Source organism: Babylonia areolata, chromosome 30 (assembly GCF_041734735.1).
Source record: "Babylonia areolata isolate BAREFJ2019XMU chromosome 30, ASM4173473v1, whole genome shotgun sequence".
Lineage (NCBI taxonomy): Eukaryota > Metazoa > Mollusca > Gastropoda > Neogastropoda > Buccinidae > Babylonia > Babylonia areolata.
In genome coordinates, this window is record NC_134905.1 from 17,928,066 (window position 1) to 17,943,065 (window position 15,000).

Below are 15,000 nucleotides of genomic sequence, written 5' to 3' on the forward strand. Positions count from 1 at the left end.
TCTTTTTCTCTGTGTGTGATGATGCAGATGTGTTTGTGTGTGTGTGTGCATGTGCATGTGTGTGTGTGTGTGTGTGTGTGTGTTTATGTGTGTGTGTGATTATATCTTTTTCTCTGTGTGTGATGATGCAGATGTGTCTGTGTGTTCTTGTGTGTGTGTGTGTGTGTTCGTGTAGGTGTGTGTGTTTGTGTGTGTGATTAGATCTTTTGTATGTATGTGATGAAGATGATGCTGATGTGTGTGTGTGTGTGTGTGTGTGTGTGTGTGTGTGTGACACCACTCTGCCTCCCGTGTTTCTAGACCAAAGACACGGCTCTGAGCACAGTGTGCACACTGCTGGGCATCGAGGAATCTCAGCTCAGGATGTGGCTGTGCAACCGCAAGATCCAGACGGTGGGTGAGACGCTCACCAAGCCGCTCACCGAGAGTCAGGTAAGTGTGTATGTCTCTTCCGTTGGTCAGTGTTTTCACAGTCAGAGTAGTTTTGTTCTTCCGTTGGTCAGTGTTTTCACAGTCAGAGTAGTTTTGTTCTTCCGTTGGTCAGTGTTTTCACAGTCAGAGTAGTTTTGTTCTTCCGTTGGTCGGTGTTTTCACAGTCAGAGTAGTTTTGTTCTTCCATTGGTCAGTGTTTTCACAGTCAGAGTAGTTTTGTTCTTCCGTTGGTCAGTGTTTTCACTGTCAGAGTAGTTTTGTTGTTTTGTTCTTCCGTTGGTCAGTGTTTTCACTGTCAGAGTAGTTTTGTTCTTCCGTTGGTCAGTGTTTTTTTTTCACAGTCAGAGTGGTTTTGTTCTTCCGTTGGTCAGTGTTTTCACAGTCAGAGTAGTTTTGTTCTTCCGTTGGTCAGTGTTTTCACAGTCAGAGTAGTTTTGTTCTTCCGTTGGTCAGTGTTTTCACAGTCAGAGTAGTTTTGTTCTTCCGTTGGTCAGTGTTTTCACAGTCAGAGTAGTTTTGTTCTTCCGTTGGTCAGTGTTTTCACAGTCAGAGTAGTTTTGTTCTTCCGTTGGTCAGTGTTTTCACAGTCAGAGTAGTTTTGTTCTTCCGTTGGTCAGTGTTTTCACAGTCAGAGTAGTTTTGTTCTTCCGTTGGTCAGTGTTTTCACAGTCAGAGTGGTTTTTTTCTTCCGTTGGTCAGTGTTTTCACAGTCAGAGTAGTTTTGTTCTTCCGTTGGTCAGTGTTTTCACAGTCAGAGTAGTTTTGTTCTTCCGTTGGTCGGTGTTTTCACAGTCAGAGTAGTTTTGTTCTTCCGTTGGTTAGTGTTTTCACAGTCAGAGTAGTTTTGTTCTTCCGTTGGTCAGTGTTTTCACAGTGGAGTAGTTTTGTTCTTCCGTTGGTTAGTGTTTTCACAGTCAGAGTAGTTTTGTTCTTCCATTGGTCGTGTTTTCACAGTCGAGTAGTTTTGTTCTTCCGTTGGTCAGTGTTTTCACAGTCAGAGTAGTTTTGTTCTTCCGTTGGTCGGTGTTTTCACAGTCAGAGTAGTTTTGTTCTTCCGTTGGTCGGTGTTTTCACAGTCAGAGTAGTTTTGTTCTTCCGTTGGTCAGTGTTTTCACAGTCAGAGTAGTTTTGTTCTTCCGTTGGTCGGTGTTTTCACAGTCAAGAGTAGTTTTGTTCTTCCGTTGGTCGGTGTTTTCACAGTCAGAGTAGTTTTGTTCTTCCGTTGGTCAGTGTTTTCACAGTCAGAGTAGTTTTGTTCTTCCGTTGGTTAGTGTTTTCACAGTCAGAGTAGTTTTGTTCTTCCGTTGGTTAGTGTTTTCACAGTCAGAGTAGTTTTGTTCTTCCATTGGTCGGTGTTTTCACAGTCGAGTAGTTTTGTTCTTCCGTTGGTTAGTGTTTTCACAGTCAGAGTAGTTTTGTTCTTCCGTTGGTCAGTGTTTTCACAGTCAGAGTAGTTTTGTTCTTCCATTGGTCAGTGTTTTCACAGTCAGAGTAGTTTTGTTCTTCCATTGGTCAGTGTTTTCACAGTCAGAGTAGTTTTGTTCTTCCGTTGGTCAGTGTTTTCACAGTCAGAGTAGTTTTGTTCTTCCGTTGGTCAGTGTTTTCACAGTTATGTTCTTCCGTTGGTCAGTGTTTTCACAGTCAGAGTAGTTTTGTTCTTCCATTGGTCAGTGTTTTCACAGTCAGAGTAGTTTTGTTCTTCCATTGGTCAGTGTTTTCACAGTCAGGAGTAGTTTTGTTCTTCCGTTGGTCAGTGTTTTCACAGTCAGAGTAGTTTTGTTCTTCCGTTGGTCGGTGTTTTCACAGTCAGAGTAGTTTTGTTCTTCCGTTGGTCAGTGTTTTCACAGTCAGAGTAGTTTTGTTCTTCCATTGGTCAGTGTTTTCACAGTCAGAGTAGTTTTGTTCTTCCGTTGGTTAGTGTTTTCACAGTCAGAGTAGTTTTGTTCTTCCATTGGTTAGTGTTTTCACAGTCAGAGTAGTTTTGTTCTTCCGTTGGTTAGTGTTTTCACAGTTTTGTTCTTCCGTTGGTCAGTGTGTTCCATAGTTTTTGGTCAGTGTTCCATAGTTTTGTTCTTCTGTTGGTCAGTGTTCCACAGTTTTGTTCTTCCGTTGGTCAGTGTGTTCCATAGTTTTTGGTCAGTGTTCCATAGTTTTGTTCTTCCGTTGGTCAGTGTTTCACAGTTTTGTTCTTCCGTTGGTCAGTGTGTTCCATAGTTTTTGGTCAGTGTTCCACAGTTTTGTTCTTCCGTTGGTCAGTGTTCCACAGTTTTGTTCTTCCGTTGGTCAGTGTTCAGTAGTTTTGTTCTTCCGTTGGTCAGTGTTCCATAGTTTTGTTCTTCCGTTGGTTCTTCCGTTGGTCAGTGTTCCACAGTTTTGTTCTTCCGTTGGTTCTTCCATTGGTCAGTGTTCCACAGGTTTGTTCTTCCGTTGGTCAGTGTTCCATAGTTTTGTTCTTCCGTTGGTCAGTGTTCCACAGTTTTGTTCTTCCGTTGGTCAGTGTTCTGTAGTTTTGTTCTTCCGTTGGTCAGTGTTCCGTAGTTTTGTTCTTCCGTTGGTCAGTGTTCTGTAGTTTTGTTCATCCTTTGGTCAGTGTTCTACAGTCAGTGTCAGTGTTCCACGGTCAGCGTTTTGTTCTTCCGTTGGTCAGTGTTCCACAGGTTTGTTCTTCCGTTGGTCAGTGTTTCACAGTCAGTGTTTTGTTCTTCCATTGGTCAGTGTTCCACAGTTTTGTTCTTCTGTTGGTCAGTGTTCCACAGTTTTGTTCTTCTGTTGGTCAGTGTTCCACAGTTTTGTTCTTCCGTTGGTCAGTGTTGCACAGTTTTGTTCTTCCGTTGGTTCTTCCGTTGGTCAGTGTTCCATAGTTTTGTTCTTCCGTTGGTTCTTCCGTTGGTCAGTGTTCCACAGTTTTGTTCTTCCGTTGGTCAGTGTTCCACAGTTATGTTCTTCCGTTGGTCAGTGTTCCATAGTTTTGTTCTTCCGTTGGTCAGTGTTCCAGTCAGGTTTGTTCTTCCGTTGGTCAGCGTTTCACAGTTTTGTTCTTCCGTTGGTCAGTGTTCCATAGTTTTGTTCTTCCGTTGGTCAGTGTTCCACAGTTGTTCTTCCGTTGGTCAGCGTTCCACAGTTTTGTTCTTCCATTGGTAAGTGTTCCACAGTCAGTCAGTGTTTTGTGCTTTTTATTCCCCCTTTTTTAAACAGTACAATATACAAAAAGGGAAAAAAAAAGAAAAAAGTCAAATTTAAGTACAGTGATTGATTGATTAATTCAAGAGGCAGTATAGTGCATTGGTTCGAGCATTGATTCAAAGTGTCCTAGGTTCAAATCCTAGTCACAGTTCTTGGTGGGTTATGGATGGAAGTTTGCCTTACACCCCTTCATGTGTAACTCAGTTGCAAAAGATCAAATCTGCATGTCAAAGATCCAGTAATCCATGTCCGTGTTTGGTGGGTGGGGGGAATGATGAGCATAACCAGTATGCACACCCCTGAAAATGGTGTATGGCTGCCTTGATAATAATAATAATAATAATAATAATAATAATGGTACTTATATAGCGCTGAATCTTGTGCATAGACAAATCTAAGCGCTTTCGCACCAGTCATTCTCACGCACGCATAACTCTAAAACTGGAGAAACTAAAGACAAGGAAGAGGCAGGGAAGGGAGGCTATTTTGGGAAGAGGTGGGTTTTAAGGCCAGACTTGAAAGAGCTGAGTGTGGAGACTTGACGAAGCGAAAGAGGAAGTTCATTCCAATTGCAGGGTCCAGAGACAGAGAAAGAACGGCGGCCAGCAGAAGAGAGTTTGAATTTGGGTATGCGTAAGTGGAGTGGATCCGAAGCTGATCGTAGTGAGCGAGATGGAGTGTAGAGGTGAAGGCAGCTACAGAGATAGGAAGGGGCAGATCTGTGAATACATTTGTAGCATAGAGTGCTGATCTTGTACTTTATTCGGTGTGAGACAGGGAGCCAGTGGAGATGTTGCAAAAGAGGAGTGATGTGCTCATATCTTTTCTTTCTGAGGACGAGTCGAGCAGCAGAATTTTGTATGCGCTGAAGGGACTGAATGGATGAAGTAGGCAAACCAGACAATAGAGTGTTACAGTAGTCAAGGCGAGAGAGAATGAGAGAAACGACAAGTCTAGATGTTGCGTCAATGGACAGATATTTCCGGATGGAACTGATGCGCCGCAGTTGACAGTAGCAGGATTGACATGTCTGATTGATCAATTTTTGATGTGGAGGGAAGGAGAGGGTGGGTGGGAAAAAATGGTTGAACACTTCTTCTTCTTCCTTCTCCTTCTTCTTCATCGTTTGTGGGCTGCATCTCCCACATCCACTCGTATGTACATGCACAGACAAGTGGACATGCATGGGGGTTAGAACTCACAGACACCAGTGGAAAGAATGACAGAAAGAAATGATGATTTTCCAGGAGAGAGCGTGCATTGCTGCGGTGCAATGACACCAATATATTTTTTTTCTTCTTCTGCCTTTAGTCTGGAGGTAACGCATCCACCTAGGAAGCGAGAGAATCTGAGTGCACTGGTTCGAATCACGGCTCAGTCGCCGGTATATTCCCCCCACCACTAGACCTTGAGTGGTGGTCTGGACGCTAGTCATACGGATGAGACGATAAACCGAGGTCCCGTGTGCAGCATGCACTTAGTGCACATTAAAAAAACCCACGGCAACAAAAGGGTTATGCCTTGGCAAAATTCTGTAGAAAAAATCCACTTCGATAGGAAAAACAAATAAAACTGCAGGAAGGAAAAAATACAAAAAAAAGAAAAGAAAAAAGGGTGGTGCTCTCAGCGCAGCAACACGCTCTCCCTGGGGAGAGCAGCCTGAATTTCACACAAGAGAAATCTGTTGTGACAAAAGAGAGAAATGCAAATACAAATACAATATTTGGTGTCATATACTGTACCATGTGAAACTGATGCAAACTAGGCCTATTGGTTTGCTCAGCTTGGCCAAATTTCGTGCGGCTAACAGTGAAAAGACGCCCCTCTTTGCCTGGTCCGCTCTTAGCCAATCAAACGCCTCTAACAGCTATAAGCGCTGAATCATTCCTTTGGCCAAGGCTCTCCACGCCATCTTGTGAGGTTTTCGCTCTGTCTCGTCTAACGCTTTTTTTGGCTATTAAGCGTGTTCATTTGGCCTTTCCCGTTGCAGGCGAGTTTTGGGCGTGACGCCTTGGTGAAGTACATCTACTCTCAGCTGTTTGACTGGATCGTGCGGAAGATCAACAAGAGTCTGCATAGCACCGCTAAGGTGCACAAGTTCATCGGTGTGCTCGACATCTACGGGTGAGTGGGCCCCTTATATTTCACCTGCTCTGGTGGTGATGGTAGTGGTGTTATTTTTTTTTTATTTTTTTATTTTTTATTTTTTTATTTTTTGCTGCCCCATCATCTGCACCGTTTCAGTGGCATTACTCCCACGCCGCTCATTTAGATTCCCCCATACACGGCCACACCCGGGTTCGTCCGTCGCAGTTCCAGCGTCGGCAGTCCACAGGGAACCATCGATGTTAGGTCGCCTGGAGGCCACACACCAGAGGAGACCCTGCACTGCTGCTGAGTCACTTTGGTGGTGTTCAGTGGTGCCTGTTCTGATTTTACGTACTTAGGACACCACCTACTAAGCCCCCTACTAACGACAATAATGGCTTAGTCGCGGAGCCAGACTGAGTGAGCGTCCCCCCAAGAGTGGAGACCGCCACCACGTCCCTCAAACAACAGCCCCCGACGAATCCGCCGATACTGACAACATTGACAGGACTCACCCCAAGCACAGAAGTGGAGGGGTATCGAAACTGAGGTCACCATGAGAGCAGGGCATGAAAGGTGGTGTTATTTTTTTTTTTTTTTTTTTTTTTTTTTTTCTCAAGGCCTGAGTAGGTGGGTTGGGTTACGCTGCTGGTCAGGCATCTGCTTAGCAGATGTGGTGTAGAGTATATGGATTTGTCTGAATGCAGTGACGCCTCCTTGAGTTGGTGATGCTGATACTTGTCAGGAAAGTGGTGGAAATTGAGATCTGTTGTTGGGAAGCCGCTTGCTGTTTGTGTGCGGCGGGGGTGCTAGCTAGTGGTCCGTGCATTCGCGCATCATTACGACACATCATGTGAAGGATGGAGGTGTTGGAAATGTGTGTGGGGAGAGGGGGTGGGGGGACGGGGGGGGGGGGAGGCAGGGGTGTGTGGGGTGGGGAGGGTAGGGAAAGGGGTAGGTAGGGGAGAGAATGTGTACTGAATGTGTGTGTGTGTGTGTGTGTACATGTAGGGGTGTGGGATGTCTGTGCGTGTATTCCTAGATCAAGTGTGTGGGTTAGTCTGTACTCCGTGTCATTTGCATGACCTGTATACGTGGATGTGGATGCGGATGCGGGGTGCGTATAGGCGTGTTGACGCACGTGCGTGTGTGTGTGTGTGTGTGTGTGTGTGTGTGTGTGTGTGTGTGTTGTAGGGATGCATTGTCTAGGGGGCATCACAGGTGGGCAGGTGGCGGTTTCTAGTGATCATTTGCCATGAGTGTATTCTGGCATATGCTTCCGTGTGTGTGTGTGTGTGTGTGTGTGGAGGGTTGGGGGTGTGGTGTGGTGAGGGGGAGTTATTGAGATGGGAGGCAGAGAGTGGGGAATAAAATGTAAAGTGCTGAGAGCAGTATTTTTGGAGAAATGTGCAATATAGATATCCATTGATAGCATTATTATTATTATTATTATTATTATTATCGTTTGATGAAGGATGGTCTTTGTACTCTGCTTTACCATTATTATTATTATTATTATTATTATTGTTTGATGAAGGATGGTCTTTGTACGCTGCTTTACCATTATCTTCATCTCAAAATAAAAGGCTGTAACGGGTTGGGTAAAAATGGTCATGCATGTAAATACATGTCCACTGGCACATTATGAGTGAAGGTGGGATAGCTTTGAACTGTTTGTTGACAAATTTCTTTTTATGTTTGTAACATATAATCACATCAGCTTTGAGTGGTTGTATTTACAAATTTGAACAGTTTGAGCAATTTTTGTTTGCTTCTTCTTCTGCGTTCACTCGTATGCACACGAGTGGGTTTTTACGTGTATGACCGTTTTTACCCCACCATGTAGGCAGCCATACTCCGTTTTCGGGGGTGTGCATGCTGGGTATGTTCTTGTTTCCATAACCCACCGAACGCTGACATGGATTACAGGATCTTTAACGTGCGTATTTGATCTTCTGCTTGCATATACACACGAAGGGGGTTCAGGCACTAGCAGGTCTGCACATATGTTGACCTGGGAGATCATAAAAATCTCCACCCTTTACCCACCAGGCGCCGTCACCGTGATTCGAACCCGGGACCCTCAGATTGACAGTCCAACGCTTTAACCACTCGGCTATTGCGCCCGTCAATTTTTGTTTGCAAATTATACTTTCAGGTTTGAAACGTTCGAAATCAACAGCTTTGAGCAGTTCTGCATCAACTACGCCAATGAGAAACTACAACAGATCTTTAATATGGTGAGTAAGCGACTGATTAAGGCAGTGCAAAAGAGACCAAAATGATGATTTTTTTTATGATTTGGGTTTTTGATGGATTTTGATTCTTGAACATCTCTTCTATCATATGCATAAGTTTTTTCCCACTGTAAAGATGTCTTTAACAATGAAAAAATTGCCAATAAAGATTGCTTGCTGAATCAGGAAAGTGTTCGTTAATAATTTTTTTGTTCAATTTCGACGCAAGTCGTCAAGTTTCTGGCCTTGACAACATACCTTGGACTTGCTCAATGATGAGTAAACCTACAGCTATGAGACGTTGCATGATTGTTTTATGACTTGTTATTGAAGTTTTGTCACAAGTATGTATGAAAATATTCTCTGGGTTTTAATTCATAGCAGTTCCAATCTTTTTACCCATTGTAAATTTTGAGGATTTCGCAATACCCAAAATTTCAAAAATTCATAAATAGTACAATAATTGAAGAATCAACACAATCTCACATGCAAATGAAGATAATGTCATTGTGTATCAAGTCCACATAACAAAAAGTGTCTGCATGCACCACATGGACCACCACAAACCCGATTTCTTTGATACATTGTTTGGTGGCCATTTTGATTTGTTTCCATAGCATTGGGTATTCACAGAAATCTAAGAACACTTTTTTTGTGATCCACAAGTGATGATACACCTAGTAGACAAAAAAAAAAGAAAAAAAAAGAGAGATATAGTCGGAGAGAAAAAAAAAGTCGTTATTTGACTGTAGTGTCTGGCCTTAATGTACTGATTCAAATGATTTGCTGGCGGTCTTGTATTTGTAGTTCTTTTTATCACAACAGATTTCTCTGTGTGAAATTTGGGCTGCTCTCCCCAGGGAGAGCATGTCGCTACACTGCAGCGCCACCCATTTTTTTGTATTTTTTCCTGCATGGAGTTTTATTTGTTTTAACTATCGAAGTGGATTTTTCTACAGAATTTTGCCAGGACAACCCTTTTCTTGCCGTGGGTTCTTTTACGTGCGGTAAGTGCATGCTGCACACGGGACCTCGGTTTATCGTCTCATCCGAATGACTAACGTCCAGACCACCACTCAAGGTCTAGTGGAGGAGGAGAAAATATCAGTGGCTGAGCCATGATTCGAACCAGCACGTTCAGATTCTCTCACTTCCTAGGCGGACGCGTTACCTCTAGGCCATCACTCCACTTATTGTGGCCTTGTAATGATAGCGATAACAACAGCGGTGACAATGTGTGGTTACAGCATGTCTTCAAGCTGGAACAGGAGGAGTACGTGCGTGAGGCGATCGAGTGGTCCTTCATCGATTTCTATGACAACCAGCCCTGCATCGACCTGATTGAGAGCAAACTGGGCATTCTGGACCTGTTGGACGAGGAGTGCAAGGTATGTGTGTGTGTGCGTTTGTATTTGTGTACATGTGTATTATGCAAGGTATGTGTGTGTGTGTGTGTGTGTACGTTTGTATTTGTGTACACGTGTATTTGAACTTCTGTGGGTGTATGTGTCTGTGCATGTGTGACGTTTTCCGAATGGTAGATGACAGTGTATGTACAAATTTGTATGTGTGATGCGTTCCAAATGCCGAAAGGGTAGACAACACAGTGTGTAGAAAATGTGTGACTTGTTCCAGATCCCCATGTATGAGGGCGTGAGAGTAATGCCACTGAAACGGTGCAGATGATGAGGCAGAAAAAAAGGAGAAAAAAAAGCATGTGTCATGTTCCAGATAGTAGACAACACAGTGTGTACAAAACATGTGACATGTCCCAGATGCTGAAAGGGTAGACAACACAGTGTGTACAAAACATGTGACATGTCCCAGATGCTGAAAGGGTAGACAACACAGTGTGTACAAAACATGTGACATGTTCCAGATGCCGAAAGGGTCAGACGGCAACTGGTGCCAGAAGCTGTATGACAAGCACCTGAAGAAAGCCAAGCACTTTGAGAAGCCGCGCACGTCCAACAAGGCGTTCATCATCCACCACTTTGCCGACAAGGTGGAGTACTCCGCTGACGGCTTCCTGGAGAAGAACAGAGACACTGTGCTGGAGGAACAGATCAACATCCTCAAAGCTAGCCAGGTGAGACAGTGATCAGGCCAGGTGAGATGGTGATCTGGCCAGGTGAGTGAGTGATCTGGCCAGGTGAGAGTGAGTGTTCTGGCCAGGTGAGAGTGAGAGTGATCTGGCCAGGTGAGAGTGAGAGTGATCTGGCCAGGTGAGACTGATCTGGCCAGGTGAGAGTGAGAGTGATCTGGCCAGGTGAGAGTGATCTGGCCAGGTGAGAGTGATCTGGCCAGGTGAAAGTGAGAGTGATCTGGCCAGGTGAGAGTGATCTGGCCAGGTGAAAGTGAGAGTGATCTGGCCAGGTGAGAGAGTGATCTGGCCAGGTGAGAGAGTGATCTGGCCAGGTGAGAGTGAGAGTGATCTGGCCAGGTGAGAGAGTGATCTGGCCAGGTGAGAGTGAGAGTGATCTGGCCAGGTGAGAGTGATCTGGCCAGGTGAGAGTGATCTGGCCAGGTGAGAGTGAGAGTGATCTGGCCAGGTGAGAGTGATCTGGCCAGGTGAGAGTGATCTGGCCAGGTGAGAGTGATCTGGCCAAGTGAGAGTGAGAGTGATCTGGCCAGGTGAGAGTGAGAGTGATCTGGACAGGGTGAGAGTGATCTGGCCAGGTGAGAGTGAGAGTGATCTGGCCAGGTGAGAGTGATCTGGCCAGGTGAGAGTGAGAGTGATCTGACCAGGTGAGAGTGAGAGATCTGGCCAGGTGAGAGTGAGAGTGATCTGGCCAGGTGAGAGTGAGAGTGATCTGGCCAGGTGAGAGTGATCTGGCCAGGTGAGAGTGAGAGTGATCTGGCCAGGTGAGAGTGATCTGGCCAGGTGAGAGTGAGAGTGATCTGGCCAGGTGAGAGTGAGAGTGATCTGGCCAGGTGAGAGTGAGAGTGATCTGGCCAGGTGAGAGTGAGAGTGATCTGGCCAGGTGAGAGTGATCTGGCCAGGGTGAGAGTGTTCTGAGAGAGTGATCTGGCCAGGTGAGAGTGATCTGAGAGAGTGATCTGGCCAGGTGAGAGAGTGATCAAAGCCAGACAGTGATCTGCCAAAGGTGATAGAGTAATCCTGCTTAGGTGAGAGAATGATCAAAGCTAGCTGTGAGTAGAGTGATCTGGCCAGTTGAGAGTGATCTGGCCTGGCGAGAGAGTAATCTGGCCAGGTGAGACAGTAATTTGGCCAGGTGAAAGAGTGATCTGCCAAGGGTGAGAAAGTGATCAAAGCCAGCTAAGTGAGAGAACGATCTGGCCAGGTGAGAGAAAGATTTTGTGTGTGTGTGTGTGTGTGTGTGTTACAGTAAAATGTGTGTGTGTCACACCTGTGCGCACAATGTTCGTGTCACATCTGTGTACATGATGTGTGCGTCACACCTGGGCACTGTGTACATGTGTTGCAGTAAGATGTGTGTGTGTGTTTGTGTCACACCTGTGCACTGTGTACCTGTGTTGCAGTAAGATATGTGTGTGTTTGTGTCACACCTGTGCACTGTGTACCTGTGTTGCAGTAAGATGTGTGTGTGTGTTTTTGTCACACCTGTGCACTGTGTACCTGTGTTGCAGTAAGATATGTGTGTGTTTGTGTCACACCTGTGCACTGTGTACCTGTGTTGAAGTAAGATGTGTGTGTGTGTTTGTGTCACACCTGTGCACTGAGTACCAGTGTTGCAGTAAGATATGTGCGTGTTTGTGTCACATCTGTGCACTGTGTACCTGTGTTGCAGTAAGATGTGTGTGTGTTTGTGTCACACCTGTGCACTGTGTACCTGTGTTGCAGTAAGATGTGTGTGTGTGTTTGTGTCACACCTGTGCACTGTGTACCTGTGTTGCAATAAGATACGTGTGAGTTTGTGTCACATCTGTGCACTGTGTACCTGTGTTGAAGTAAGGTGTGTGTGTCACATCTGTGCACTGTGTACCTGTGTTGCAGTAAGATGTGTGTGTGTGTTTGTGTCACATCTGTGCACTGTGTACCTGTGTTGCAGTAAGATGTGTGTGTGTGTTTTTGTCACACCTGTGCACTGTGTACCTGTGTTGCAGTAAGATATGTGTGAGTTTGTGTCACACCTGTGCACTGTGTACCTGTGCTGCAGTAAGATGTTTGTGTTACACCTGTGCACTGTGTACCTGGGTTGAAGTAAGGTGTGTGTGTGTGTTTGTGTCACACCTGTGCACTGCGTACCTGTGTGGCAGTAAGGTGTGTACACGTTTGTGTCACACCTGTGCACTGTGTACCTGTGTTGCAGTATGAACTGGTGGCGGAGCTGTGTCTGGAAGGGGAGGCTGCGGCAGCGGCAGCAGGCGGGGGTCGCAAGAGGTCACAGTCCACCACACAGCCTGTCCGCGCACAGCCCAAGGCCGGCAGTAAACAGCACAAGAAAACAGTTGGCTCACAGGTGTGTGTACTGCTGTTGTGCTTTCGTTGTGGTTGTAGTTGTTGTAGTAGTAGTAGTAGTAATAGTGTAGCACAAGAACAGCAGAGGTAAAACAGCTCACAGGTCTGTTTTCAGCTGTCCTTGTGGTGGTGGTTGTTGATAAAGATGATAAGACTATCAGTGATATTTGTGGTGTGACCGTATTTCACTGTCTGACAATTTTGTATATTCTCTATGCATTAGTTCCCAGGTTGAACCTATGTGTGATGCTTCTTCGTTTCACTTTACATGTTGACACTGACTTCTGTTTTGTACCCATGAAGATTGTTTTTTTTGGGTTTTTTTTAATGAGAGGCTTTCCCATCCTAGTAGTATGCCCTTTCTTATAGTCTAATGAGAAGCGTGAGCGAAGGAAGCAGGGCTCAACTTCTGGAGACGTTTTCCCTAGCTGTAACACCTGTGGGAAGTGCTGCGCATCCAGAATCGGCCTCTTCTCCCATATGAGGACACACAGCGACAGATAAGCCTGCCTGCCTACTCATCCGTCGGACCAACGGGAGACCCCATCATTCTAATACAGATAGAGAGGACAGACAGTGACAGACAGACAGACAGACAGAAAGACATTCTAGTGATTTGGGTGATTTTGTTCACATCCTTGTTTGAATGTAAGCATTGATAGGATATGTGTACCTTGCCATTCATGGGAAAGCAGAACCCTTGTTATCCCATTCTCTCTCGCCTTGACTACTGTAGCTCTCTATTGTCTGGTTTGCCTGCTTCATCCATTCAGTCCCTTCAGCGCATACAAAACTCTGCTGCCCGACTCGTCCTCAGAAAGAAAAGATCTGAGCACATCACTCCTCTTTTGCAACATCTCCACTGTCTCCCTGTCTCACACCGAATAAAGTACAAGATCAGCACTCTATGCTACAAATGTATATTCACAAATCAGCCCCTTCCTATCTCTGTGGCTGCCTTCACCTCTACACTCCATCTTGCTCACTACGATCAGCTTCGGATCCACTTTATTTACGCATACCCAGATTCAAACTCTCGACTGTTGGTTGCCGTTCTTTCTCTGTCTCTGAACCTTGCAATTGGAATGAACTTCCTCATTCGCTTTGTCAAGTCTCCACACTCAGCTCTTTCAAGTCTAGCCTTAAAACCCACCTCTTCCCAAAATAGCCTCCCTTCCTTGCCTCTTCCTTGTCTTCAGTTTCTCCAGTTTTAGATTTATACGTGTGTGAGAATGACTGGTGCAAAAGCGCTTTGATTTGTCTATGCACAAGATTCAGCGCTATATAAATACCATTATTATTATCATTATTATTAATAATGATATATTGTACTTATATGGCGCAAACTCCCTGTAGATGGGCTTCAAGCGCCTCACATGAAACAGTACATGAAATTACACAACAGTGCATTATAACACACAAGAGCACATGAAGACACAGTAGTGGAAAAATAAAAGTGGAGTGATGGCCTTGAGGTAACGCGTCCGCCAAGGAAGCGAGAGAATCTGAGTGCGCCGGTTCGAATCACGGCTCAGCCGCCGATTTTTTCTCCCCCTCCACTAGACCTTGAATGGTGGTCTGGATGCTAGTCATTCGGATGAGACGATAAACCGAGGTCCTGTGTGCAGCATGCACTTAGCGCACGTAAAAGAACCCTCGGCAACAGAAGGGTTGTTCCTGGCAAAATTCTGTAGTAAAATCCACTTCAATAGGAAAAACAAATAAAACTGCACGCAGGAAAAAAAAAAAAAAAAAGGGTGGTGCTGTAATGTAGCGATGCGCTCTCCCTGGGGAGAGCAGCTGGAATTTCACACAGAGAAATCTGTTGTGATAAAATGAAATCCAAATCCAAATCCAAATACAACAAAATCTGTAACCACCAATGCAATACTACAAATTCACACACAAAGTGAAAGAAGACAATGTTTCCCAATGTGTCACAGTTCCGGGACTCCCTGATGATGCTGATGGAGACGCTGAACGCCACCACGCCTCACTACATCCGCTGCATCAAACCCAACGACACCAAGGAAGCGTTCAAGTAAGTACCTGGCTACTGTTCATTCAGAGTAATAGTGATGGCTGCAGTAGCCGAGTGGTTAAAGCATTGGACTTTCAATCTGAGGGTCCTGGGTTTGAATCACGGTGATGGCGCCTGGTGGGTTAAGGGTGGAGATTTTTACGATCTCCCAGGTCAACATTATGTGCAGACCTGCTAGTGCCTGAACCCCCTTCTTGTGTATATGCAAGCAGAAGATAAAATACTCACGTTAATGATCCTGTACTCCATGTCAGCGTTTGGTGGGTTATGGAAACAAGAACATACTCAGCATGCACGCCCCCGAAAGCGGAGTATGGCTGCCTGCATGGCGGGGTAAAAATGGTCATACAGGTAGAAGCCCACTCGTGTGCATACGAGTGAACATGGGAGTTGCAGTATACGAACGCAGAAGAAGAAGAAGTAATGGTCACATCAAGGAAGCATTCAAGTAAGTACCTGGCTGCTGTTCATTTGGAGTAATGGTCCTTGATTTTGTCTGGACATCCGTAACCAATCAGAAACAAGGATTGTTATTGTCTGCGACACAACACACCACCCAACGACACCAAGGAAGT

At 45.2% G+C, this 15,000-nt stretch overlaps 1 protein-coding gene across 2 annotated transcripts in view; it reads left to right on the plus strand.

The window, feature by feature from the left end:
- Window positions 1-15,000, plus strand: part of LOC143275657 (unconventional myosin-Va-like) — a 162,237-nt gene that overhangs the window by 52,244 nt on the left and 94,993 nt on the right. For both annotated transcript variants that reach the window (XM_076579931.1, XM_076579932.1), the window contains 7 exons: window positions 301-432; window positions 5,606-5,739; window positions 7,862-7,943; window positions 9,188-9,328; window positions 9,820-10,029; window positions 12,236-12,385; window positions 14,328-14,425. In XM_076579931.1, coding sequence (XP_076436046.1) covers window positions 301-432; window positions 5,606-5,739; window positions 7,862-7,943; window positions 9,188-9,328; window positions 9,820-10,029; window positions 12,236-12,385; window positions 14,328-14,425 — 947 coding nt within the window. The remainder of the gene's footprint in view (window positions 1-300; window positions 433-5,605; window positions 5,740-7,861; window positions 7,944-9,187; window positions 9,329-9,819; window positions 10,030-12,235; window positions 12,386-14,327; window positions 14,426-15,000) is intronic.